The 27,204-nt window shown below is 47.1% G+C and overlaps 1 protein-coding gene across 3 annotated transcripts in view; it reads right to left on the bottom strand.

The window, feature by feature from the left end:
• The window catches only part of ITGA9 (integrin subunit alpha 9), a 354,014-nt gene that overhangs the window by 266,254 nt on the left and 60,556 nt on the right, over window positions 1-27,204 (bottom strand). For all 3 annotated transcript variants that reach the window (XM_049099727.1, XM_025461318.2, XM_025461319.3), the window contains exons 11-15: window positions 26,121-26,215; window positions 21,982-22,072; window positions 19,349-19,394; window positions 12,546-12,700; window positions 2,758-2,918 (exon numbers count right to left, since the gene is read on the bottom strand). In XM_049099727.1, the coding sequence (XP_048955684.1) occupies window positions 2,758-2,918; window positions 12,546-12,700; window positions 19,349-19,394; window positions 21,982-22,072; window positions 26,121-26,215 (548 nt within the window). The remainder of the gene's footprint in view (window positions 1-2,757; window positions 2,919-12,545; window positions 12,701-19,348; window positions 19,395-21,981; window positions 22,073-26,120; window positions 26,216-27,204) is intronic.

Raw genomic sequence — 27,204 nt, 5'->3', positions numbered from 1 at the left:
TTATTCTTTTTTGTGTTCTACACAATGACACAGAGGTAGAGGGAAGTGATGCTTCAATATGAGGGAACCCTTTACAATTAAATCTGCAACTATACATATTTATCTCACATGCTGGTAAAAAATCCCCAACATTTATGGAATAGGACAAATCATATCATGGAAGAACTAAGAAAGCTCATGAAGAAATATAACTGAGTATGAAAGTATTATACTCTTGGAGTCTTTGCATCCTTCTCTTCTGTGTGTTTAGGTACAACTCATTGTCTCCTTGGAGAAACATGTCCCTTTCCATCCAGGAATTCTGCTATCTGTTCCAAGGCTGTGCTCACATAGCCATCCAGGCAAGCCACTCCAGAATTTCATTCTAGCACAACTGGTGTCCAGTGATTTGCTTTAAAAACTCCTTCAGGGTGGCTTCCACAGACTCACCCTCAGGGAGCGAGGAGCAGATCTCCTGGCATCCTGGATGCCAAAGAGCGCATCCGCATGGGGATGTGTGGGGGACCAGCTGCCCCAGAGACTCAAGAGTGTGTCCCCACCTGACCCCTTTGGGGGCTGTATAGCTCACCCAAGGGATGGGAACCCCTGTCAACCATGTTTTGATCAAATGGAAAAGTACCAAACTGTGGGGTGAAAGGTATCGGGATGGTTGAATCTTCTAACGGATGCTCAGTTAAATCTGAATTTTCAGATAAACAACAAATAATTTTTAGCATAAGTATATCCCATGCACTATTTGGGCTATACTTCTACAAAAAAAAAAAAAAACATTTGCTGCTTATCTGACTTTGGGATTTAATGAGGAAGCCTTATGTTTATTTTCTAGACTCTGGCAGCCCTGGCTATCAGGAAGTAGCAAGACCTACAGCCTTGGGCAGCCCTGCTCTTCTTCCCGTTTACCCTCAGAAGGCACCACAGAAACAGCTCTGCCTCTGGCCAGCACATTATTGCTGTTCCCTGAGTGAACTCTGTAAAGGCCTGCAGGCACTTGGGGGCCCTATCTTGAGGCCACGACAAGAAAGTGAACCCTTCAGCCAAAGTGAAAAGTCACAACAAGACCTGAAGGAAAGCATCTGTGGAAGAGACTCAGCATGAGGAAGCCTGAAGGAAGATGCCTCACCACTGGGAAGTATGGAGACATCCAGCACAGGCACTTAGAGGTCTCGCAGTGTTCAGATATGAGCCTGTCCTGGGCAGCCTCATGCTTCCAAGGGCACCCATGAACCAATGTAATCTAAGACCTAGAGGCATGAGTGGCCGGTTGACGTAATAGAAGCACGGACCCCTTTATAAATGGCCTTCACCAGGGCCAGAGGGCAGCTGGTCTGGGCAGGCCCCAGCACGAGTCTTGGCAAGAGACATAGGCCAGCCCCATTGAAAAGCATCTCAGAGGCACGGACTCATGGGCTCTTGGCCAGACCAAGTGCCATGGATGTGTGTGGCATTTCTCTATATCCAATCCAGAAGTATCAAGAAGCAGCTGTTATTCTCCTGCTCTGGTACTAACAGCTCAATAACAGAATGAGATTCTAAGCTATGGACTATTTTTACTCTTGGCCAGAAAGCCACTGGCTAATATCAGGTTGAACTACATGAAAATACATTGTCCTAAGTCAGCAATGTTAGAATACTGACCATTCCATATGGCCCAAACAGACAGTAATGCTGAGTGCCTGCTGTGGGTCAGACTCCATGTCAGGTCCTTTAAGTATATGTGACCCTTTTATCTAGTTTTTTTAAAAGATTTTATTTATTCATGAGAGACACAGAGAGAGAGAGACAGAGACATAGGCAGAGGGAGAAGGAGGCTCCATGCTGGGAACTCGATGTGGGACTCGATCCCGGGTCTCCAGGATCATACCCTGGGCTGAAGGCGGTGCTAAACCGCTGAGCCACCCACACTGCCCTATGTGCCCATTTTAGAGATGCAAAAATCAAGACACACAGATGTCAGAGTACTGATCCAGCTGGACACACACCAGGGTCTGTGTGACTCCAAACCCCACATTCGTCTTAAGCACCATGTGCTGGGTACATGTAGGTCCTTCTATCTCCTGTGCTCTCTGCCTGTGGGTCAGTGCCTGGCTATCCCTGCAGCACCAGGCACCATCAGGATTCCCATCCTGCCAGCACCTGTCTACACAGAGGCCACTCTGTAGCTAATCAAAGCCTGACCTCCCAAATTAGCAAAGTATATTTAACAAACAATCTCAAGAGGGAAAAAACATTTGAAAGTTTATTTAGAGTAAGAGGGGAAAAGAGGCCAAAAAAAAAGCACTCCTAAAATAAACAGAAAGTAATCAAGGGATAAAAACCTAGTTTTTAAGTCCAACTAGTTTTAAAGCGCCTTAACCATGACTATGAGCTAACGTGTAGTAGACCACTGAGAAAGCCATCAGGTGCAGTGTGATCTAGCACCACTGCAGACCCGGTGTACTTCTGTGTGTCCTCCGAGAAGACTACAGAGCTTCAAAGAGGGAGGAGGATGGAGAAGCCTCCCAAAAGGACAAACCAAGGTCAGGGAGTGTCATTGGTCTGGCCCACCATAACTCCCCCTCAGATGCTGAGGCCAACACAGTAAGATAAATAAAAGGGCTGTCAGGCTTCAACTTCAAAAGAAGAAACGAATGTTCTCCTTGTGAAATAAAATGTTAGAAGTCAGAGCATACATAACATACAATAAAGGTAGTTTCCACAAGTTCTAAATGAATATCCATCCACAGAGATCAAAGCTGGAGAATGAAAAAGAGGACTGACCTTCACATGGGCCACGTAGTGATGACACGTCTCCTCCATGTAGACCAGTTGCAGCTTCTCTGTGATCTGACCCACGGACTCTCCTGGTAACACAAAGTAGACTCTGGGCAACTGGCCCTTTGCCTTTTTGGCCACATCAGCCGTCAGAATGTAATTGAGGCCTGCCAATAAATAAGGTCAAGACATCAGTGAGGACTCACGTGCAGTGACAAGGCCACCTGCACTCCCCCCCACAGGCTCACAAGCACACTTCGTATGCTACCTGGCCCCCCAGTGCACCGAGGACTGCAGCCCCAAGTCAACACCTTCTTGGAGACAAGCACGCAGCTAGCATCCTCACAGAACCAAGAGACAATGAGGCCGCCCCCTGCCTTCCTGGTGACGCTCCGTGGATCACATGTCATGGCTCCTCCCTGCCATAAAGCCCATGAGTTACCAACTGAGTCACCATTATACACATCAGTAATTAGCTGTACCCAGCACAGTCGGTGTCCTGAAAAGGAGACACCATGGTGAACCTACAGAATATTCCTAGAAGCTGCAGAAATTATCACAGCTGCTCATAATCCCAATTCTTATAAAGCAATGGGAAAAATGCCCAACACAAGGGAGCAATACCCAGCAATTCACGGATGTTGAGTTGTGCTCGATAACCACGACATCCCTCGGACCATGTGCCACCTCTCCCCCAAGCACCAACTATGTGCCAGGCACCATTATGGGGGCACAGGGCCTATATGTATGAGCAACCCAGGCGGAGCCCTGCCCTCCTGGCGCTTACACTCAGGGAAACTCCGACAGAGGCTAAAGCTGACTTTATTCCCAGGGAGCTGAGTATATGGATCACGAATGTCATAGAGCTTATCGTTTCAGTGGAACCGTGACCCCTGTGGGGCCTGTGCTAGGTGTACTGTGCTGCACTCCTGAAGAGAGAAACCCATTGCCTCTTCCTGAAATGTGTAATGTCAGATGGGAGAACCTATTGTCACACAATCTGAAACTTAAAAAAAATAAAAATAAAAATAAGTCACATTAGATAAACCCAAGAGGTTTGACTTTCTTAATTTCAGAGCCAGTCACCCTCCCTACAATGATGTGCTTTATTAGGCAGACCTATTTCACTGCCTTTCTGTACCACAGCAGGGATCAGCCCTCTGTGACCCTTTCTAGTTTTCATTGCTTTGTGGATTCAAGGGAATGTGGCATTTTTAAAGGGCGAGAGAAGGAACATTCTGTCCCCAAGATGACCAGATAAGGCTGCAGAGCCATGGGAAAACAGATGACCCTGCCCTGTCTCCAGAAACCAGCCCCTTAGTGCTGGGGCTCTTGCACCAGTAAAAAGCCGCTCACACCTGCCCACACTGAAGTATGAGAAGCAGGGCAGCAGGGATGGCTCCAGCTTTTAATAACATCAAAGGGATCAGCCACCAGGGGAGATACGAGCCAGGAGGGAGGAAAGTGACCAGGACAGGCTTTCTGCAGCTGCCACAGGGTGTATTTTGGATGCATTTAATGGTTTTCCTGGGTCTCTGCCATCTCAGGGATCTTGCCATGCCTAGCTGGCGGATTCCTGGTCAGCAAGGGCTGGTCTGCCCCAACTTGTTTACTTCAGCCAACGCTAATTGCCAAGGCAAGGCAGGGTCACCAGGGGGACCTGAGACCTGGATAGTCACAGGAAATGTAACAAAAAAGAAAAGAATGCATTTGGGAAGGTAACATGACAGAGAAAACACGAGAGCCGGGATGAGAGTCACACATGGACTCCTTTGGTGAGTGACACCAGGTAATGGAGCAGACACATAGAATGTGAAAGCTTCAGAACAATCTAGGGACCCTCCGGCTCAGAACCTTCATTTTTCAGATGAGGAACTGAGGCCCCAAAAGGAAACCAGACTTGCTCCACATCAACCAGACTTGCTCCAGGCCAAAGGGCCATTCACCACAGAGCTGAGTCTAGAACTCTCCTAACCTCCAGTGTGGGGCTATTCATTCCTACCACACTGGTTCTTGGTGCACTTTTTACATTTTTCAAATGCCCAGACAGCAGAACCAAATACATGCAGTTTTCCAGAACTGAACTCTGGCCTGTTTACTTTCTACTGATCACAATTTCCCCAAGCAACAGCCAAACAGTAAGAAAGGATTATAAATGGACTGTGTTTTCAAGTTCTGTTTGGCAAGTCCAGAGCTAGAGATGGACATTGCTGGAAGACCAGCCAGGCCACAGCTGGGCAGGGGTAGCTGCTGAGTGGGCCTTCCTCTGAGCAGCCCCTCCCTGGCCTTCCTCCCAGGTGCAAGAGCTGCCCTCCCTTGGGAAGGGTGGGCATGGGGAGAACAGAGGGTGTGAACCCTCTTGCCAGTGATGAGCTAGCTGAGCTCAAAGAAAACTGGGGGTAGAAATGATCACAGGAAGACAGAGCAGATAGTATCAGCGCCCCACCCATATCCTCTCGGCTTGTACCATTTCTCTGTTGTCCAGCCCAATTTGCAACTGCCAGCACCCACACCCCCCTTTCCTGAGAGCTTCTCTGGTGGCTCTACCCATATGCATGACTGACTAGAAGTGCCAGAGAACCAAAGTCGCTGCAGCAGACCTCAACACTGCAGGACCCCAGCTCCCTCATCCCTTAGGTGGAGTAACTCTAAGGGATGCTCTACATGGACTCTCAGGATTCCCCAGCAGGATTCAAAACAACACACCTTCTGTTTGGCTGCTGTGATGGTTTACTTTATGTTTCAACTTGACTAGGCTGCAGTACTCAATCTGGATTCACTGCAAAGGTATTTTTATTTTTTTAAAGATTTATTTATGAGAGAGAGGGAGAGCAAGAGAGCATGGCAGGGAGGTGGCAGGGAGGATCAGGAGAGAGAGAGAGAGAAAGCCTAAGCAGACTCCACACTGAGCAGAGAGCCTGACATGGGGCTGGATCTCACAACCCTGAGATCACAAGCTGAGCAGAAATAGTCAAACATGTAACTGATTGCGCCACCCAGGCATCCCTGCAAAGGTATTTAAATTGAGATTATGTTTAAATCAGTAGACTTCAAATAAAGCAGATTACCCTCCACAATGTGGGTGGGCCTCATCTAATCACATAAAGGCCTTGCGAGGAAAAGACTAAAGTCACCCCCAAAGAAGGAATTCTGCATTCAGGATGCCTCCAAACTACAATGTCAATATACACACATCTGATGGGTTCTGTTTCTCTGCGGAACCTGACACAGCTTCCTTCTCTTCCTGTCTCACTGTCACACTTTCCTACTGGTGCTTCCTGGGATTGACCACAGCCTGAATCAGCCATGTGCACCAAATCCTTGCCTTAGACTCTGATTCTGGGAGAACCTAAATTAAGATAGGGAAGGTCAGGAAAAGGGAATGGATTCAACCTTCAGTATGTGCCAAGCTCTGTGCTGGATACTTTTCAAACATCACTTTAGTCCTGTAAAACCCCGTATCACTGTAGAATCTCTGAACCAATATATCCCTCTTACAACTCAAAAGAGAACAGAAACAACTCACAGTTACTAGAAACTGAGCTGAGGATCACAACTACTGCTCTGTTCCAGGCAGAGCATGGGCATGCCAACAAGTTTACCCATCAGCTTTTTCTAAAATGTTAAGATATACAATCACAGACAGGCCGAATTAACCAATTCGCCAAGCGCAATCATTCTGGAAGCTTTTCACATCTCTGTAACTGCCTGCTTAAAGCTTCTTTATATCTGCCTTCTTGATTTAAAATTTACTTTGACATTTTAAATCACATAAAAAGAAGTCACTTCCGTATCAAACTCTTTCTTCTAGAAGAAAGCCACCAGGAGACTCACGATGGGAAACTCAGCCTGAGAAGGGTCTCATAGCTGCCAGGGTGGCAAGAAGTGCAGACCATGCTGGAGTCCTGAGTTCAACTGGCACTTTTAAACAGTACCTTCCCCAAGAGTGTCTGAAAGGGATCCCCTAAGAAGTGGAAGAGATGCTAGAGAAGCAGCCAATCAGCTGGCATGCTCCAGCAGCCCAGCCCTGTGGGAGGATGGCTGCCCCTAATGCAAGCCAGGCCAGCCAGCCCCTGCCCAGGGAGGGTGCTGGTTCTGATTATCGCCTGCTCCCACCGCAAAGTCCACATCTTCAGGTTTTCCTTCTGGCAGCTTGTGTCCATGCCATGTCGAATGATGTCATGTTGATGGAAAAGCTGACCAGCCCCAAGTCATGTTGCAGCCTCCTCCTTTCCCTGCCCCCAGCTGGTTCCCAAGGGCCCCCCATACTGGCCTGTGCCAGGAGGGAGCCAGCTGTCTTGCATCAACTCGGCTCTAGTTGTGTCCCAGAAAGTTTTTGATTCATTCCCATTCTGTATCACAACATGATTTCAGCTGTGAAATTCTATTAATAAATCCTCCTCCCAAACTTACTGAGCTTCCTTTAGAGTCTCCCAAGAGAAGGGGGTAAAAGGATATTTTGCCCTTTACGAGTTCTCCTAAGCTTTCTCCACCCTCCCCTCCCCAAAGGAACAAAGTGGTAATTATTAGACTAGGTCACTTCATTCCTCATATAACTTAGATTTGCCTCATTATCCCATCTCCATGCTGCTCAAGAGACCACAAGGAGCTCGGAGAACGTTCTCTGTGTGTGAATGCTCTCTGGAGTGGAAATGCACCCCTAAAGCCAGAGGAAGGGTTCTGGGGACAAATCACCTGGTTTTAAACCTACTTCTGCTACTGGCTTAGATGACTTGGTGCCATCCCTCGGGATCTAGCTCCACTGCTTGTCCCCAGGCACAAGTGGGCACCCCTGCTTGCTCACAGCTCTGCTGCGCTGAGAGCCATGGAAACGAGGGGTGCCAGATCAGAGCACAAAACACAACCACTTAGGGCTTATCCCTCCCTGGTTTTCATTTAGCACTCTGGGCAGAGTCCAGGACTGCTGGCTCGATCCCTAGCCTCCAGAGGCTGACGAGCACATTTAGGCTTCAGCCTGGTCAGGAAGCTGGTAGAGCCCATGGGTACAGGGCAGAACCTTCCAGGCATGGTATTCACCACCCTTAGTTATGGCAGCCAGGAGGCTTCGAGGAGTGACAAGCTGCTTCCCAGGCCAAGAATGAAGTGCCTAATAAGACTTGGGATGGGCAGAACTCTTGTTTTAAACTGCTTGGTGAAATGGGTTATAAATCTATTCTTTGAACCACTGCAGTTGGACACATGCCTGCACCCCAGGAATGTAGGGCCTACCACACAAAGGGGCCGGGACACATCCAGGAGGAGCGATGGGACATTGGTGGCTTTTCTCTGCCTCCCTTCCTGCAGAATGCAAGCTCCATGAGGGCCAGGGCTCTGTCTGGCCTGGCCTCTGCTTGGCGTCCGAGGAGCACATAGCCTGGCACTCTTAAGAACTGTTTGTTGGTTAATGACTCAACAACAGGTGCCTCCATAACTCTGCGTGACTGGCTACTTGTGGTGCTGGTTTCTGAAGTTACTGTCTCTCAGCTTCCAGCCCACTCTGCTCTGCGAGGCTGGGTCCAGGACTCTGCAAACCTCATTTCTGCATTGCCAGTGGTTCCATGGGAGGCTATACCCAAATGGACAGCCTGAGGGAGGCTGGCAGAGGGAGGAGGGACTGCACCTTCCTGTTCCCATCAGCCTAACCCAGCTTTAGTCTTCCCCAGCAGCTGGTTCCAACAGTGGCTAATACCAGTTGTGGTTTTTTCTCTCCTCCAAGGTTTAGGTCCCAGGTTTGCAGTCTCTTCTCCAAGTTTCTAGGTTCTGATCACCCCAAGTGTGACCTCTTCTCTTTGTCCTCTTGACCAGCGGTCTCAAGTCTAAGCCACCCAGAGGCTTGCTAAAGTACAGAGTACTGGGTCCCCCCCTCACCATCTGAGTCAGTTAGAATGTGCATTTCCAACATCCCCACGTGTTGCTGCTGCTTGCAGCTGGACTGGGGACCATGCTTTGCGAGCCCCAGGTGCCATCACAGAAGTGGGAGTTTCTTTTTAAAGCTACTACCAGGGACACCTGGGTGGCTCAGTGGTTGGGCGCCTGCCTTTGGCTTAGGTCCTGATCCCAGGATCCCGGATCAAGTCCCGCATCTGGCTCCCTGGGAGAAGCCTGCTTCTCCCTCTGCCTGTATCTCTGCCTCTCTCTTTCAGTCTATGTCTCTCATGAATAAGTAAATAAGTCTTTAAAAAAAATAAAAAATAAAGCTACTACCAGGTCCTCTACAACCTGCTTTACCAATTCCTAAAGTCAAATTCTGTCAAAATAACTGGTTTCTGTTTTCCTAACTGGATCTTGCCATAGAGGGGCCAAGGCAGAGTCATCTCCTTCAGAAAAGCTCTACAGTTCCCACGGTACTGCCAGAGGCCACAGCTGCCCCTCCAGTGGCTTGGTAAATCAGCTGGCCCTGAACACTCCTGAGACCAAGTGGGAGCTGTGGTTTTCCACTGCTAAAGCAGAAGATGAAGAGGAGAATAGAGTCCCTTCCCCACCAGGTCCTAAAGGAGAGAAAAAAACCAAAGAGGCAAGACTATTAATAAGTAACATGAAGTGCCTATTGCTCCCCAAACTATCTCCAGGGAGGTCTTGTGGCTTAAGATGCCAGCAGATAGAAAGTGCTTCTGACAACTGTTCAGAAGTACCTAGCATGCCACTGGTGCCTCTTTATCGCACCATGCCAGGCACACCACACCAATGCAGCCATTCTACAGACCAAACTCAGCCCTGGATATGCAGACATTGAGAGGTGCCTGGAAGGTCTGCCCAAGGTGGACATTCACTTGCCAGGCATTCCATGGCCAAAACCACCACCACCAAGGCTCCTCTGCAGCTGCCAGCAATGGGAGAGGAAGGCTCATCACCAGAGCCCCAGCCTTGGGTTCCCAACACAGAAGCCTGGGCAATGACATTGAACTGGTCAGCCAGTCTGCTGAGCCTGGAAGACAGTGGAGGAAGGTGGTGCCCCCACCCTCCATCATCTGGAGACCGGGAACTTGATCTTCCTGACCATGCTGAGCCAAGGCACTGCCTTCTATGCCAGACCCCAGGGACACCCCACCACAGCTAGACCCACAAGAGCTACCTTTCACTTCCCTGATTTCTATCACATTTCCATAACAGCTGCCCATTTTCCCTTCCTCAAATCTCTCCATATTCCAATGCCAGCTCCTATTTCACCAGATTTCTGCAAAGATGGAAATATAACACATTTCCCTGAATGTCAGGGGAGGACAAAGAAAAACAGGTGGATAATTTTCTGCACTGCCCCACTGATACTAAAATTCCCCTGTTATCATTATCTTTAGGCCTCCATCTTAAATATATGTGGAGAAATACTGCTTAGATAGTCAAGGAATGTTTGATTTCAACAATAAGCCCATGTGGCAGATGGAGGGTACGGAAGCAAGCTCTCCTGCTCAGTCCACCACCCCCATGTGGGAGGCAGCCTCCCCACTCCATACTCCCCCTAGAGGCAGTACCATGTGCTACCCAAATGCCTGTCCCCTTATTAACTAACACTTCAAGGGTCATGGTTAAGCCTAGACTTCATTATAATTCTGCCTAGAGGTCAATGAAAGGGGCTCCAGTGACTGGGGCCCAGAAGGCCCACTGGTGGGGAGCAATGTGAGAAGACACCCACCTCTCCTCCAGCCCACAACCCTTCACATCAGAGTTTGCTCTACTACTTGTCTTATGCTCTGAAATCCCTCTTGCTTAAAACTGGCATTGTGGGTTTCTTCTCACCTGCCCCTGCTATGCCAAATCACCTTTGTTACCACAATAGTGATGTCATTAAAGAGCCTGGAAATTGTGTACAATGGTTCAGATTCAAAATAATAGAAACTGTGGAATTCCCATTCAAAGCTCCACGAGGATAAGCTTGGCACATGTAGGCACACAATAAACATTTGTCAAATGAACACACGTGAATTATTAATTACTTGCTTATTTTAGAGTTCTAGAGTAGTACTGCTTATTTTTATGCTCACCAATGTTAACCTTCAACTCAATAATTCTTTTATAATGTATTTTAATGGAGTCCAACTACATCGTAAGTTGGTATTTGACAGAAGACATGCCATCTAATTAGGCAGAGGACATATGAGTTGCAGGACCAAGAGAAAAAGTGTTTTTCCCTAGAGAATGATCTCTTAAATAATCAGGGAAGAGGTGAGAAGTAGTTTGTGGAAAGCAAAACCATTATGACCAGGATTCAACTCCTGGCTTCACCAATGTGACCCTGAGCAAGTACTTTCTCACTGAGCATGATCTTTTTCTCTTTGGGCTATCCATAAAGTGTTTGTCAGTCCTTTCTCACTAACCAAGTCGTGAGTTCACAGTGTTTACATTTAGTTTTGAAATTTCTAATTTTTTTTTAAAAAAGACATCTCAGTGAAAAAGTTCAAAGTTTGATTATTGAACTTTTTCAATCCACCTGAAGATCAAATAAAGTATCATTGATATGGCTGGCCTAGGGTTAGCACACTGTTAAATGTACAACATTCAATATGCAGCTGAGAAATAGACCACAAGTGAAAGTGTACTTTTGTACCTCTGGGTGTGTGTACACACACGCACACACTCCAGAGCAGTGCTTCTCAAGCATGAATCTGCACATGGGTCCTGTAGGATCCTGTTAAAATGCAGATTTGATTCTAAGATCCAGAGTGAGGCCTGAGATTCTGCATTTCTAACAAGCTCCTGGAGGATGCTGGTACTGCTGCATCCAGGAACCACTGTGAATAGACACCTAACTCTAAAAATGTCTAAGAAAGGCACTAAGTCAGGTCCTTATTGGTTTTTTATTTTTTTAATTTTCCTAGAACTCTATTTTCTACTATTAAATCAGCCTTTCAATAAAAACAAAGCACTTAATAATCTGCACAACTGAGAGCACTTGGATGGCTCAGTCGGTTAAGCATCTGCCTTCAGCTCAGGTCATGATCTCAGGGTCCTGGGCTCAAGCCCCACATTGGGCTCCCTGCTCAGCAGAGAGCAAGCTTCTCCCTCTCTCCCTCTCTGCCCCCTCTACTCATGCTCACTTCTCTCTCTCTCTAATAAATAAATAAAATATTTTTAAAAATCTGCACAACTGTTCCAGATTCATTTCCTTCAGGTGATCACACACATACTCTTGAGTTCTACTCCACACTGATCCCATCCTCTTCTAGGAATTGATGCAGTCTCTGGAGCTGGGCTGGCAAGCTGGCCTTCCCCAACCAGAGAAACACCAGGGCCAGCTGTCTCTTTTCAATCATCTGAAGCTGACAAAGCAGCTTGCTCTCTTTTGCAAGACTAAGCCTTCATAAAACTTAGCATCCCAACCCTACCATCCATCCCTGCTCTCAGATTCCACAGTAAAGGGCTTAAGGCCCTGACATCTGGCTCGTGCTGCAGGCTCAGGGGAAGCCTCCAAAGACTCACCACTTCTTTTTTCTAACTGAATGGAATGTTCTGCAAGGACCAGGCTCCAGTCACTACCTTTCCACAAGTTCCACTGGCCTGTGACACCTGTGGCCCAGTGAGGTTTCAGTATGGTCACACATCTGGGGGAAGGATTCTTGGGGTCACATATTCTTTGTTCTAGAACTGGAAGTTACATTAAATCGGGAAACTCCCAGAAACACAAAAAATCAGGAACCACAGAGGGAAAGGGTGTCTGGCCTGTATGTCTGCTGCCTGCAAAACCAGCCAGAATGCACAGTGAGAGCAAAGAATCCAGAAGAACCCATCAGTAGCCACAATCTCACAAGCCCGCCCCAGTTCACATGGCCATCCCGAGCCCTAACTCAGTGGCTCATTACCAATCTCTCCTGGAACATGCTTGCCGTGGAAGCTAAAGCAGGCGGTGACGTTCAGGCAGTTCACAGGCTGCAGCCCATCGTGACACTGAGGGGCTGTGATGTTGATGGAGGCTGGGAGGAAGATGGAGACGTCCACCGTAATGATGGGTCTCGCCCTGTATGTCAAGAGAAGGAGGTGACTTAGACATGCTCTCAGAACCAAACAAGAACTAAGCCAGCAAGAGAAATCCTGGGCCTTCAGCCCAGCGTTTTACTAGAGCATGAAATAACCCGTGAGAAGGGCCAATGTGCCCTGTAAATGCTTTTTCCTGGTCTTAGAAGTGGCTTATTTCCTAATAAATTAATGGTTAGCTTCCCAATCATAAAGGCTAGTAAGTTGTTAATAAAACACATCTGGTTGAAGCCATAAATGAACCACCAGATGTTGGATGATTATTTAAAATTTCACCAATTAAGTTCCGATTTCCATTTTATTAGGAAGATAGTAATACATTTAAGAGGAGTTCCTACAGAGGATGCCAGGACTTGAGAAGTAGATGCACCATCAGGAATTCCCCCCGAAGCATTTGCTGTCTCTGTAAGCACAAATGGCAGATTTCCGGTCCCATCCAGTGGGTCAAATGTCCCCCCTTCATTAAGTCCTCTCAATTCATTAAGTACTTTTCTCAAAGAACTTGATTAATAGAGTCCCAGATGATAACACCCAGGCACTTCAGAGCTGAAGAAATCAATCCACCTGGCCTCAGGAGCATTGAAACCTTATAAACATCTGCACACTCATCACTAACATGGACTACCACCACCCCCATCACCACCCCAATCCTGTGCCTGATATGCAGAGCATCTCTGTTGTACCTTCTGCGGATCCCCAGGGTTGGCCAACAAAAGCTGACAGTGACTCACATCATTCTGCTCTCATTGCAAACACCTGCTCAGGGATGGGTCGCCTAAGCCAGGGCTTAACTTTCTCCCCTCCAGGCCTCACAAAGAGACCCTTTTACCTCTAGGTAGCCTAGGCCTTCATGCCACTGGAGTGATATAACAAGATTAAGGAGCATTAGTGGCTTGAGAACAATGACCTCTCTTGTGTACAATGGCCCCACAGAGCGCCTACGGTGACAAGACAGATGGGAAAAAGGAACACAACTCTCAGAGAAGAAAGTATTAAGGAGAACCTTGGAAAAAGAGGGAAGGAAGGAGACACGGGGCCTAGATGGGGGGAAGGGTCTTTACTGCTGCCACCCCTGCCATGGATGTGGGTCAATAATGGGAGAGTTGTGACAAGTGCAAGGGAACTGTGAGTCCTTCAGAGCAAATCCAGCTGTAAGGTCAATAGAAGTCAGACAATAGTAGTGCCTGAAAGAAATCCAATGTCCTGGCCTTCCAATTTTCTTCTGGTGCATCCTTAGAAGATGCTATAAATAACACAGAAAACAAGTAGTCTGCTCCTGGCCAATGTGATTGTACAGATGCCAACAGACACTCTATAAAGCCCCCAGGTGCCCTTCAACAGCCAGCTTATGTTCCCCCTCTCAGGGGGCCAACTCCAAGACCCCTGGCAGGTAGATACCCTCCTCCATGGCCCCAGCACTATATTCACACTTCATCTTACTTATTATCAATTTCCAAGCCTGCCCCACCAGCCTGCAGGCCCCTCAAGGACTAGGACTCTGGCAAATTCACCCTGATATCCTCAGGATCAGTGTTCAAAAGCCCCAGGTGTTGAATGGGTGCCAATGTCACTCCAGGCCAAGGGACTGAAAACCACAGCAGTGCCCAAAATTTTACAAAACAGACTGAGGCCCCACGGAGAGCTAGTCTCTGCCCTGTGAGAGCCTCCACCCTGCCCAGAGCACATCCTGCCTGGTCATCGCACGGAAGAAAGGCCTCACCCCCTCTCACCATCCCAGAAGCCACTGTGTTGGGGAGGCCACATGGTCCCCCATCACAGCAGAGCCCATAAAGAAGACAAGGTGAGAAGCGTAATAGACTGACGTCGATGGAGGCCATCAAGCCAGAATCCTCTCAAGTGAGGACAAGAGCCTTCAGAAGGTGCATGTCTCACCAACGTCAATCACATCAGGCCCTTGAGCCTGTTTCAATTCCAAGAACTGTTTTTGGACCAGGGAAAGCCCAGAAAGCTTTCCTAAACTCTCTCATCACTTCCTTTGAACTCCAATGGCACTGCACCAGGTGTCTATCACCCTAACACAGAGCTTACAAAAGAGAGAGAAAAATCACCAAGGGCAGTGCTGGGCCAGCCCACAAATGTGCCAGCCTCGGTGAGAAAAGCAAAGGGGTACCTAAGGACAGCACCTGCAAGACTTTATTTTTTAAAAGCTGGGAGCTAGAATACTTCTTTCTAATGACTCTGACCGTTCAAATCCTGACAGACAGTCCCTGACTTATGACAGTTTTACTTCACAATTTTGCAACCTTATGATGGGTCGACACACATTTAGTAGAAACTGAACTCTGATTTGTGATTTTGGAGCTTTCCCCATCCTGGTGCTATGCGGGATGATTCTGTGGTGACGCTGGCCAGGGGCCACAGTTTTCAAGGTCAGCCAACCAATCATGAGGGTGAATCACCAGCACACTGACAACCTGTCTGTACCCACATGGCCATTCTGTATGCTACTTTAGGTACAGTATTGAACAATTTACATGAGACAGTCATCACATTATTATCAAATAGACTTTGTGTTAGATAATTTTGCCCAACTATAGGTGGATATAAGTGTTCCAATACAGTTAAGATAGGCCAGACTAAGCTATGATGTTTGGGAGGTCAAGGGTAGTAAATGTATTTCCATTTATGATACTTCCTAGGTCAAGGTAGATCGGTTCTTCACCTGTATTTACTTCCCAGTAAAACCAGTCAGGGTGCCCTCTAATGTGGTGTAACTCCCATCACCCCAGCCTTCTGCATAGGCAGTGCTGCTTGCAGGAGAGACAGAGGTGGGCAGGTGAAGATGGCAGCTACTAAACCAGCCCAGAGTCATCTCCAACAGGCAGCTAATTAAGGTCTATGTCCTTAAAGCCATTATCAGCAAGGTTTTCCCTTAACAGTAGCCCAAAGGATTTCAAACCCATACACATCTGGACACTCTTCCTTGGGATGTATAAGAATGGGAATGGTGTGTTTTACCTGCATTCACGTGCTTGGTTTCTTTTTCTGGTCCCACCCAAACTCTGAGGTGACTCAAAGTCTACCTAACTTTCCAGTCAGCTAGGCCAAGCCTGAGACGCCCACCTAGCTTAGCCAGCTGATATCTCCACACCTTCCTGCCCATAGTTGTTCAACCACGTCCAGCACTTTATCCACAGATGCCACTGCCAATGAACACCAGACATACTCAGCAGTCCCTCTGCCTGTTCCTCCCTGTGCCTTCTCTAAGGGGGTCCAACTTGCCTTTAAGGCCTTCCCTGTACTCTGAGTCCCTTACACTCCCAGTAGAGACCTGGGATAGTCACCCATACCCATGTTCCATGCTGAACCTTGCGCTGGGCCTGTTCCAATCTTGGGACCTGGCTCAAAGACAAGGCCCCTGCTACTCACAGCCTATATACCACATCCCATATCCCCCCCGTCCCTTGACCCTCCAAACCTCATTCATCCTCATCCCCGTCTCCCTCTGTCCCTTCAGGACTCAAGACAGGAGTAGGGTCAGGGCAAGCTTTGTATGGCTGAGGATGAAGCTAAAGGTAACTACTTCTGATTCTTGCAGGACAGTAAAGGACCCAGGAGAGCAGGAGAGGTTTCAAAGACTCTCGGCTTTAATATCTGAGCCACCTGGCAATCCCATTTGCTCCTTTATAGCCAAGCTTCTGGAAAGGAGTCAAACTACACCATCTGTTTTCTTGCTTCTCCTTCTCTCTCCCACCCACAGCGATCTGACTTCTGCACCTCACTTCTCTACACCTGCCAGAGTCAAGGGCACCATTGGCCTCACACTGTCACCTTGTCACCTCCAACAGAAACTATGTGGTTTCTCTGGTGGGCTTGATGTGGGTGGGTGCCCTTGACAGCATAACCCTGCTTTATTATCCTCATGGTATTGACCACCATCTCTAATTATCTCCTTTGTAAAATCAGTAAATTTCAATGTCACTTAGTTTTCTCATCTATAAAATGGGAATGATAGCAATAATATCTATGTCCTGGAGTTGTTAAGAAAACTAAGAATTAAAATATGTTTTATTGGGGTGCCTGGATGGCTCAGTCAGTTAAGTATCCAACTCTTGATTTTGGCTCAGGTCATGAACTCAGGGTTGATTCTCTCTTAAGATTCTCTCTCCCTCTTCCTCTGCCCCTCCCCTCTCTAAAAAAAATTATGCTCTATCAACAAAAGAGAAGAACAAACTACAGTATATTTAGTCAGTGGACTACTGCTCAGTAAGGGGGAAAAGAACTGAACAACACAACAGCACAGATGAATCTTGAACACACTGTATTGAGTGAAAGAAGCCAGAAGTAAGAGTGTATACCATATAATTCCATCTCTGTGAAATTCTAGGACAAGCAGAACTGATCTATGGTGATGAAAATGAGGCCAAAGGTAGTCCATCAGTAGCCAGCATAACTGGGAAGAGACAGGAGGAAACTCTCTGGGGTGATGAAAATGTTCTTTATCTTAACAGAGGTGGCAGTCACACAGGCGTATACACTGGTGAAAACTCATCAAGCAGTGTACTTAAATCAGCAGGCTCTACCATATGCGAATTATGCCTCAATACAAGAAGAAAAAAACAACCAAAAAGAGTTAATTATGCAGGTGAGTGCCTAAGCAATGCCTGGCATATGGCAGGCACTTAACCAAACACTGGTTATATTAGTTACTTGTATAATTGTTCTTCAAGGGGATCTGGTACATCATTGCCCACAACAGGTCTAGGATATAAGCTGAACAAATGAAGGAACAGATCTCTGATCTCCACACTCCTCTCCAGCCATCAGGGCCTTCTGCTGAAAACCTTATCCAGACAGAGCCCTACAGCCCCTCTCCTAAAGCCTCTTCTCTTGATAAGCGACCCCTGACGTTTTCTCCAAGGGACCCTGCCTTTGTGCCTGGATGATCTCCCCTCACCAGATTCAACTTCCACCCCAAGTTGGGGGCTGGGGCTGCCGTCTTCCATATAACTGCCCCACTTTACGTCTCCAGCCACGTGTGGGCAAAACTCCCAGAGAAGGCCACTACAGAGTAGAAAGAAAGCCCCTTTGGAGTTGAAGCTCACAGCTGGAAGCTTATAAAATAAAAGAATGATGAAAAAGCAGAATCTACAGGATATACCTTAAGCCAGACGCTCCTGGTTTTAAGAGTGCCTGTTTTCAACTGGGAGAGCAGGGAAAATGTGTTTTGTTCCAGGGGAATTGTGATGAGCTAGAGCAAGCTGCTTGGGGACAGGACACCACAAAGGCAGCAGGTAAGCCCAGCTTCCAAAGTTATCACCTGAGTTGTTTGCGGCCTTGTAAGCTGTTTTACCTGAGAGGAAATGGCCAACTCCCAAGGCGGGAGGGGATTAAGAAGGGGAGACCCAATCATGGCAATAGTGAGGTCCCTGCCTTGGGGACACACATGCCACCATCCAATACTGAAGGACTGCTACGGGCAAGACATAGGATCAAGAAACAGAATTGCAGGGACGCAAATTCAGCCCAAGTTATCTAAGAACTGCTAGCATTTATTGACCACCTACCTGTTCTGTGCATTTGCGTGTAGTACTAACTCACAGAATTCTATGAACCCAGTGAGGCAAGTGTTACTGTTCTCCTGTTTAATGGGTGAGAACCCTGCAAAACAGGTTACTTGACTCACCATGGGAAACCCACCTTCCAGCATCAGAATGGGGGTTCGAACCCAGGCCTCCTGGCCCTGGAGTTCATCATCTTAACCTAAGGTGATTCTGCCTCCTTCACAATTTAACATCTTGAGTTAGCTGGGGGTTAACTGGTTCCCTCAGAAGTGACTAAGCTCCCACCCCGAGGGGCGCCTCACTCAGGCGAAGTCTGGATGCCTTGAGCCAGAGGCTCGCAGGAAGGCACTGCTGAATGAGAAGAGTCTGGGATGTGCGACTACATGGCCTCCGGGACCCCTTCCAGCTCCAAGATCCCACTGGCCTATTTTAGAAAGTTCTGCCATCAGGTTATTAACAAAACTGAAGAGCTGGCTCCCACTCCAAAGGGTAATTCCGCCTCCTCTGACTCATACAGACAGAAATACTTGGAGATGGTTCATGGTGGGATGGCAGCCTACAGCCTTTGTAGGAGAGATCCAGGCTCCAGGGGCTCTGGGAACCCTGGGCCCAAGCTCCCATCCCTCACCTCTGCCTCCACAGGCAAGGAAGTGCTGCCCACAGGGTAAGAGGCTCCCAGCCCCTGGGGATCTAGGCACTGACAAGGTGGGGATGAAGTGCTAGGACAGGCCAGAGCTTCAGAGCCCCTGGGTGTCCTGGTACCCATGGAGATGATGACATCGTGTACACACATTAATGAAGCAGCTGTTCATGGCAAAAGCAAAACCCTTAGGGCTGAAGCCACCCCAAGCCCCAGGGTGCTACCGTCTCATAGCTGCAAGCCACTTGAGGCCCACCCCAGCTGGAAACTGCAACAGGGCCTAAGGAGGACAAGAAAAGAGAGAGCATTCCCACTCCCCAAGCACCCAGGAGCACCCGGAGCCTCCAGGAACAGGACAGAGGGAACTGCTGACTACCAGTGAATAACTCCCCCTGTCACCCCATCACCAAACTTTAGCCTTCACCATGAAGAATGTAATCCAGAAAGCAAGAGGGAAACATCTCACCTCAGAAGAACCACACTGTCGGACATGAAGGCTCCAATCGTTACATCTGAAAACCAGAAGTTTACAGCATTCAGAGATGTGTAGAAGCCCATCCCACCCCACCCACCTCTGGCAAGGGCCACAGCCACGGGGGCCCAGCCCTGAGGTCGGGACCCCTGACAAGCTTCCTCTGGGTCATACAATTATCTTGTAAGAGTTAGAGCCACACTGTCCCACGTGGCAGCCAATCACTGGGTGTGGCTTGTTGAGACCTTGAGATGTGTCTGATCTGAACTGAAATGGTTCGGTTCAGATGTGTTCAGGCCAGCAAGGGTGAAATACAGACCAGTTTTCTAGGTTTTTTCTAGGTTCTGTAGAACATGTGAATCATCTCTGCTCCACCCCTCATTCTGTGTGACCTCAGAATCTCTTAGAGTGTCCTTGTCTGTACTGTGGACATAATCATCCCTAGTGTCTTCTCCAAAAGCTGATAACATTTCATAATATTTAAATAAGAAGACATCTATTAAATATCTATTAAACATAATATTAGTTGTTCAATATAATATTTTTGATATTTAAATACATGTTAACTATGTTAAATTACATATTTAAGTCAGAAAATTCATGAAATATTTAGCACACTACCAACCAAGATGCAAGTGTTAGCCAGTAATGTTTATTCTTAAGTAACTTTAATTTAGGAAGTGTATACTCATCTAATAGCTCTCTGCCTTTCTTCCCCTTGAAAGTAAACTTTTTAGTCCTGGGGTTCCTGTTACCACTTTACAGAACCAAGCATCTGAATCCCCGAGTCTATATGGCGCCCTCATTAAGGAAAAAGAAACAGCAAATCCATGAATTGTAGTGCTGCTAAAATTTCTGCATTTGGGTCTGGTCATTAATTTTGCTGTTTTCCAAGTCTTTTTGAGTTGACTAGATATCTGAAAATAAAAGAACCTGAGGAATCTGTTATTTCTTTCATGAAAAATGTAAGAAATTCAGGGACACCTGGGTGGCTCAGTTGGTTAAGGGTCAGCCTTCGGCTCAGGTCATGATCCCGGGGTCCTCCGATTGAGCCCCATCTAGGGCTCTCCATGCTCAAGGGAGAGTCTGCTTTTCCCTCTGCACCTCCCCCCCCCCTTAATTTATGCTCTCTCTCTCTTCCTCTAATAAATAAAAATAAATCTTAAAAAAGAGATAAAGGTAAGAAATTCACATGCGTCATGAAGCATGAACACATCCCCTCACTGTGTGTGTGCATCTCTGCCCACCAAGATGTGACCTCTGGCCAGTCCCCTAAGTTTTCTGTGGCTCAGTACCCTTGTCTATAAAGTGGGGGACACCCCATCTCCACCTACCTGTCGCACTACCTATAAGACATCTACTGCATGTGGAAGCATTTTGCATATGTTAAAGTATGAAACCAACAAAAGGTATTATTTCAGGATGGCCACAAATTACCCAAAACAAGACTTGCTTTCTCCAATTTAAGAAGACCCATGATGGTCCACAGGCCCAAAAACTTCAGCAATGACCCTTTCTTATTCCCTCCTCCTGGCTCTGTAAAGTCTTAAGAAATTACCATAACTGCTGCCGGGGGCAGCCCAGGTGGCTCAGCAGTTTAGCGCTGCCTTCAGCCCGGGGTGTGATCCTGGAGACCCAGGATCAGGTACCGCGTGGGGCTCCCTGCATGGAGCCTGTTTCTCCCTCTGCCTGTGTCTCTGCCTCTCTCTCTCTTTCTCTCTGTCTCTCATGAAATAATAAATAAAATCTTAAAAAAAAAAAAACTACAAACAATGGTGCCCTCGTACAGCACTGCACTGGATGCCAGAGGTCCTTCAGGAGGCATTGTTCAAGTGGCCAGAAATATTTCCTCAAGACGGCAAGATGACCCTTACTATCAGGGAGATGTTTTCTGAATTCCAGGATGATTTGGGATTTTTTCCAAATTCTCATCTTAGTTTTGTTACCTCATCCCACTCCTCAAGCCCCAGAAGAACTACCATCCCATTGTCTAGTCCTTTTTACCTAAGCCAGACACACTTGAGATTGAGGTGGGAAATTGTACATTTTTATTCAATTAGCTTCAACCACCACAAGGCATTAATTAACCCTGAAGACAGGGCAGCCAGTCTTTAATGGTGAAGGTCTGTTTTGTCCATCAGGGACAGGGCACGCTTTTCTTTTCTGCTCCAAATATTTCAATTTTCTTGCAGGGGTTAGAAGGTGGGGAAGGTGCTGCTCAGTTATTTTTCCCCTCTCAAGTGTAAGAAACCTCTTCAGATGGTTAAATATCAAGAAAAACATGAGGTTTTGCTATCATTTTTAATGTAGACAGTACTTCTTTTTTTCTTCATTAGAACTGTTGCCACAGAAATCATGATTTTTTTGTTTTTCTGTTTCTGTTTCTTTTGAAATCACTGTTAAGATCTACCCTTTTGGTCCTTCAACCCTTCAGAATAGATCATTCTAAAGCCACAAAATAAACTTCAACCGTAAAATCAAATACCAGGCAAAGCATCCCATTCTGTTGCGGGGATTTTCCTAATTCTAAATAGATGTTACCACTGCTTACCCAGATTGGAAATTACTCTACCTCAAGTATTTATCTTCATTTGTCTCCAAAGGCTTTAAAAGAAAAAACAGCTTACCAGGATAGCCGTTTCCATCCATATCAATGCCTCCTGATATGGACTGACCAAACATCCGCAGGACTGGACTTATCTTCTGGCCAGACAGTTTCTGAAACAGATAATAGAGAAATTGAGTCACCAAATACGAGCACAGTCATAAATAAAACCTGTGACTTTTCTATGCAGCTTCCGTAGGACACTGGGTCCTCAAGTTGTGGAAAGGGAAAATTGTAATTCTGATTTGTTTTTGTTTATTTTTTTTAAGATTTTATTTATTAATTCATGAGAAACAGAGAGGCAGAGACATAAGCAGAGGGAGAAGCGGGCTCCCTGCAGGAAGCCTAATGCAGAATTTGATCCCAGGACCCTGTGATCAGGACCTGAGCCAAAGGCAGATGCTCAAGCACTGAGCCACCCTAGCCTCCCAGGATAAGACTGTTCCATCTAGTAAATCTGGAGCTCCATGGTCCTGAACCTTCTATAAACTGTAAGAAATCCAAATGAATCAGCTGAAGCCACCCTCTTCCCTAAAAAGCAGCCCCCCAGTCAAGCAGTTGGAGTGCACAGCTCTACCAAGGGACATCTGCACTTTTATTCATCATCAAGTTTAACCTATGCTAACACATGCTGCATTGGCTCAGGACTATTTATGTACAACCGGCTTTTGTCATTCATCGATGTCTGCGTGGCACAGTTCCTCAAAAGATATCAAACTTCCTGAATCAGAAAAGTCCCATCTCCTGGGATCTGACCCGTTCCTTCTTCCCTTTGTTTATACAGTCTCTTTGGGGAGGCTTACCTCCCAATGCCCTCATTTTGGATGACAAGAAAAATGCTTTGTTTTCATACCATACAGCACAATCCCTGTCGGAACCAGGTTTACAGATATCCAGGGGGCTCACTTTGGACTTTCTTTCCTCATCCTTTTCCTTCCTGAGTCACCCTGCAGGAAAGTCACGAGCGGGGGGAGTTTCCATAGGATCTGCAGAGGGAGATGCCAGGGACCACCCCCACCCAGCCCCTCCCAGGGGCCCATTACTGGATTAACCTTCCACTTGCCTTCTTCAGGTAAGCCATCCAGCAGGAAAGGAGCAAGCATCATAGTACAAATCACCACACTGTAGCAAACACTCAAGAAATGTTTCTTGTTCACAGGCAGAGCTTCCTGTCCCACATGGCTCTGGCTAAACAAGCATGTACATACGTCTATTTCTTAAAAGCCACATTCTGAGGCAAACCAGCTCAGCTCCGCAGTCTCACATGCTAGCAGCAGCTTGCCCTGGGTCTGCATTTCTGTCTGAGCTCTGCTGTGGCTGGGACAAGGGGGAAGAGTGAAGGGGTGGTCCATTTGGGGGTGGCGATGAGGGCTTAACATCTGCAGGCCATTAGGCCATAAAGCCAGGAAGATAAGTCTGCTCGGTGCTAATAACTCTAAATGAAAACCAGGAGCCTTGGAAAACCTCCGCTTGACCAGGTTTACAGGCAGTGTCCTTACGGCAGGAGAAGGATCACAGGGGCCGCCACGACATGCCCCGGGGGGCTCTCAATTTGAGAAAGGCACACAAGGATCTTAAAATCAACACTTCTCATGGTGAACTCAAGAAAGAGGAATGAGTTAAAGAGTAATGTGGACGCACTTCAGCCCTGATCTCACAATTTCTCCGGCAGAAATAATACCAGTCTGGGCCAAAGAAAAGCAACTCCTTTGCCCAGAGCTGTTTCTGATTTCTTCCTCTGGTTCACCCACACAATGCCAGCTCTGTCTGGACCCCAGCCCTGAAGAATCTATCGTTAAAGGATTTTTCTTTTTCCTTTTAAATCACTGACCTTATTGTATACATATTAGCAGCTTGGAAAAGTATAAGCATAGCTGTTTCTTTCTTTTTTTTTTAAAGTGCCCCAAACCACTTCTCTTTGTCAAAGCTAACAAGCCTGCCAGCGTGCTGACAGAGGCAGGAAGGGTCCAGCTGCTGATCCCCGCTTCCTACTAGAGACACTCCATGTTAACCACAAAATTTGTACTTCAGTTCTCTGCAGGGATTCCACCCAGCAACATAACAAAACACTGGAGGGCACCGGGAGGAGGGAAAGTGAGGGGTCTCTGACAGGTTGCTTCTCTGTGTGATTTGCTTCCAAAGTCCTGGAACAAGCTTCCAAGAGGATGCGTGGACAGTGACCCTGGGCAGCTGCCCAAGGACCGGGCTCCCTGGATGACTTCCCGCTTGTCACATTGTGAAGAGGGTCCCTAAGTCAGACCACAACAGCTCTCATGACATGGATGTGGCCCCCAACCAGCTCCCAAAGCCTTCTTCCTCCTGCCACATTGGCTGAATCACCTAAGAGCTTACTGTCACCATGATTCATTTCTAATGGGAAGAGTAGACCCATGCCCCTCGGAGTACGTGTGCTTCAGAACAAAATCAGTTTCCAGATTTCTAAGTTTTCCAACTGAGCTTCCCTGAGTGTTCCTTCCTCCCACGTGGAGTTGTGGACGTGTTATAAGAAAAGGTTGAGAGTCAGACAGGCAAAGTTTCAGTCGCCCTACTGCCACTTACTAGCCGGAGACCTTGGCCAAGCAAAGTCCCCTCCCTGGGCTGGAGGAATGTCATAAAGACACTGTGGATAATAAGGACACCATCTCACAGGACTATGACAAGAACTAAAGAAAAAAAGAGAGCAGAGCAGTCCCTCCTCTCTGCCGTCTGCCTCATGTGGGAGTTACTGAGCTGGGCTGGCCCCAACACAGAGGATGCTGGAAGCCAGTGATAAGCCAACCCTTAACCTTTAATCAGCTTACTTGTATCTACTACAAGAAGAACAATTATGAAGGCACAAATTGAACTTACATTTATGTACTGGCTCTTAAAATCAGCTTGTAAAGTCTCTTTCTTACCTAGAGACTTCGGCACATGAACAGGCATTGACACTTTACTAATACTGCATTTTATAAAACAGTTGTAGAATATTTTACAAGAACACATCCCACATTTGCTTCAACGTGGATGGAACTGGAGGGTATTATGCTGAGTGAAGTCAATCGGAGAAGGACAAACATTATATGTTCTCATTCATTTGGGGAATATAAATAGTGAAAGGGAATGGAAGGGAAGGGAGAAGAAATGTGTGGGAAATATCAGAAAGGGAGGCAGAACATAAAGACTCCTAACTCTGGGAAACGAACTAGGGGTGGTGGAAGGGGAGGAGGGCAGGGGGTGGGGGTGAATGGGTGACGGGTACTGAGGGGGGCACTTGACGGGATGAGCACTGGGTGTTATTCTGTATGTTGGTAAATTGAACACAATAAAAAATAAATTTATTAAAAAAAAAGAACACGACTCAGTTAAAAGTTGTTTCCTTAGAGATAATCAAGATATGAGACCAGCTTTTTTGTGATGAGAAATAAAAGCATGAGTAGGAAGTGGTAAGCACCTAAGAAGCACTCAATAGATCAATATTTGCTGATTGAAAATTTCTCAACTTGTGCTCAATCCCTTCCTGTCATTGACCCACTCACTGGGAGAATGATACAGGCCTGTGCCACTCTAGACAGAGACATCCACAAATATCCTGACGATGCTTCTATCAAGAGAGTGACTTCCTTTTTTCCCATGGGTTGGGCTGGACACATCAGCAAGACTGAACACCAAGCTGATATGGCAAAAAAACACAATTCACCACTTCCACGTTCCCAAGTCTGGGGCTCAAGGCCAGAGCTTTGACCAGCTCCTCATTTCAATGCCAATTACAACAATCAGCCCCATGACAGCCTTCAAGCCCCTACCCTGTGGACCATTGTGTCTCTAAATTAAATTTTACAACATAATCCTTAAGCTTGCATAGATAACTAACAATAAAAAAGGAAAGCCTCTTTTTCTTCAAGAAATAACTCAAACTGCGGGTAAGGATGGGGATGTAATCCTTCCCAGGCAGGATGCATCCCTGACCATGAGCAAACTTGGAAGTCTCTGAATATGTTTTTATACTTAATAAGCAATACCAGTGGTCTCTGCCTTTCCCTGGAGGGCGGGAAGATTGAAGTCGTAGAAACCATGTTGTGTTTTCCTCTGTACCCCAGGGTGTGGCACAGACTAAAGGTTCCCTGCGTGTTTGTCAGATGAATGTATGGACAGTTACCATGTCATTCTCACAGCAATTACCATTGAGTACTGAGGGACTATCCCACCAGCATCACCATGATAGATATAGACGGCCCCTGAGAAGTCATCCTCCTTGGGTGCACCAATGGCCACATCTGAGGAGAGAAAAACAGCTTTTGGTTAGAAAGCCACATGGAGTAACACAAGGACTTTTCCTAATTCCTGCCATCATCTGGGTCCCTCCACACCAGAAATTTCTTGGTCGCTGGTTGCTCAGGCATTAAACTAGATACCCAGTCTCTTAGCAGGAAAAAAAGTAGAAAATTATTGAAGCTGTGAGGGTTTTGTTTCCAGAAAAGTTCCTACCTCATTCTCACAGGAAAAAAAAAAAAAAATCATTGACTCACCCAATAAAAGAAATGCAAATAGAAACCACTACCCAAATTTCTGTCAGAGAGGGGAATTCCATAAACTAAGGCTATTGCCTGAAAAAGTTGACTCTGTTCCGGGAGAAGGGACTGGTATAGGGTGGCACTCACTTCCCCCCCACAAAAATTGTTACCCTCACACACTGACAACCCCTGGAACAAAGCTGAGATCTTCCTGACTTTCTTCCCTTTGCTTCTAACAAAAGTCATGTGTTTACAGAAGTGAGGTCAAGGGTGAGGGGCATACGCTCACATGACCTCGAGAGGTCCTCTGTGGGCAGGGGCGTGAGGGTATCAAAGGAGCCTGGATGTCTGGCCTGAGGCAAGAGCTGCCCCCCAGCCTGTCCTCTGCCACAACCATCACCCTGGAGACATGGCTCCCACAGGTCCTGATGTCCTTCTACTGCATATACAGTAAGCAGGGGGGGGGGGGGGGGCACTGAACAGGCCAGAAACAGGAGCCAAGAGGCTGTGAAGGTATCTGCAGTCCAGACAGAATTGGAAACTGGGTGCACACAGCTGCAACCTCTCTGCAGGGACACATGCAAGACCATCCCCTTGCTATTGCTCTCACAGCTGAGAATGTCTCAGTCATCCCTCAATCGTTGTACTAACTACACCGTAGAGGCTCAGATTGAGGGCTGGTAGCGGGAGAAAGCGGGTTCCACTTCCTCAAACACGTCTGCTTCAAGAAGCCCCAGTAGGGATCCCTGGGT

The sequence above is a fragment of the Canis lupus genome, chromosome 23 (assembly GCF_003254725.2).
Source record: "Canis lupus dingo isolate Sandy chromosome 23, ASM325472v2, whole genome shotgun sequence".
In the NCBI taxonomy this organism is placed as follows: domain Eukaryota; kingdom Metazoa; phylum Chordata; class Mammalia; order Carnivora; family Canidae; genus Canis; species Canis lupus.
Note: the sequence above shows the minus strand (reverse complement) of the source record. Positions and strands in the feature narration are given on the sequence as shown.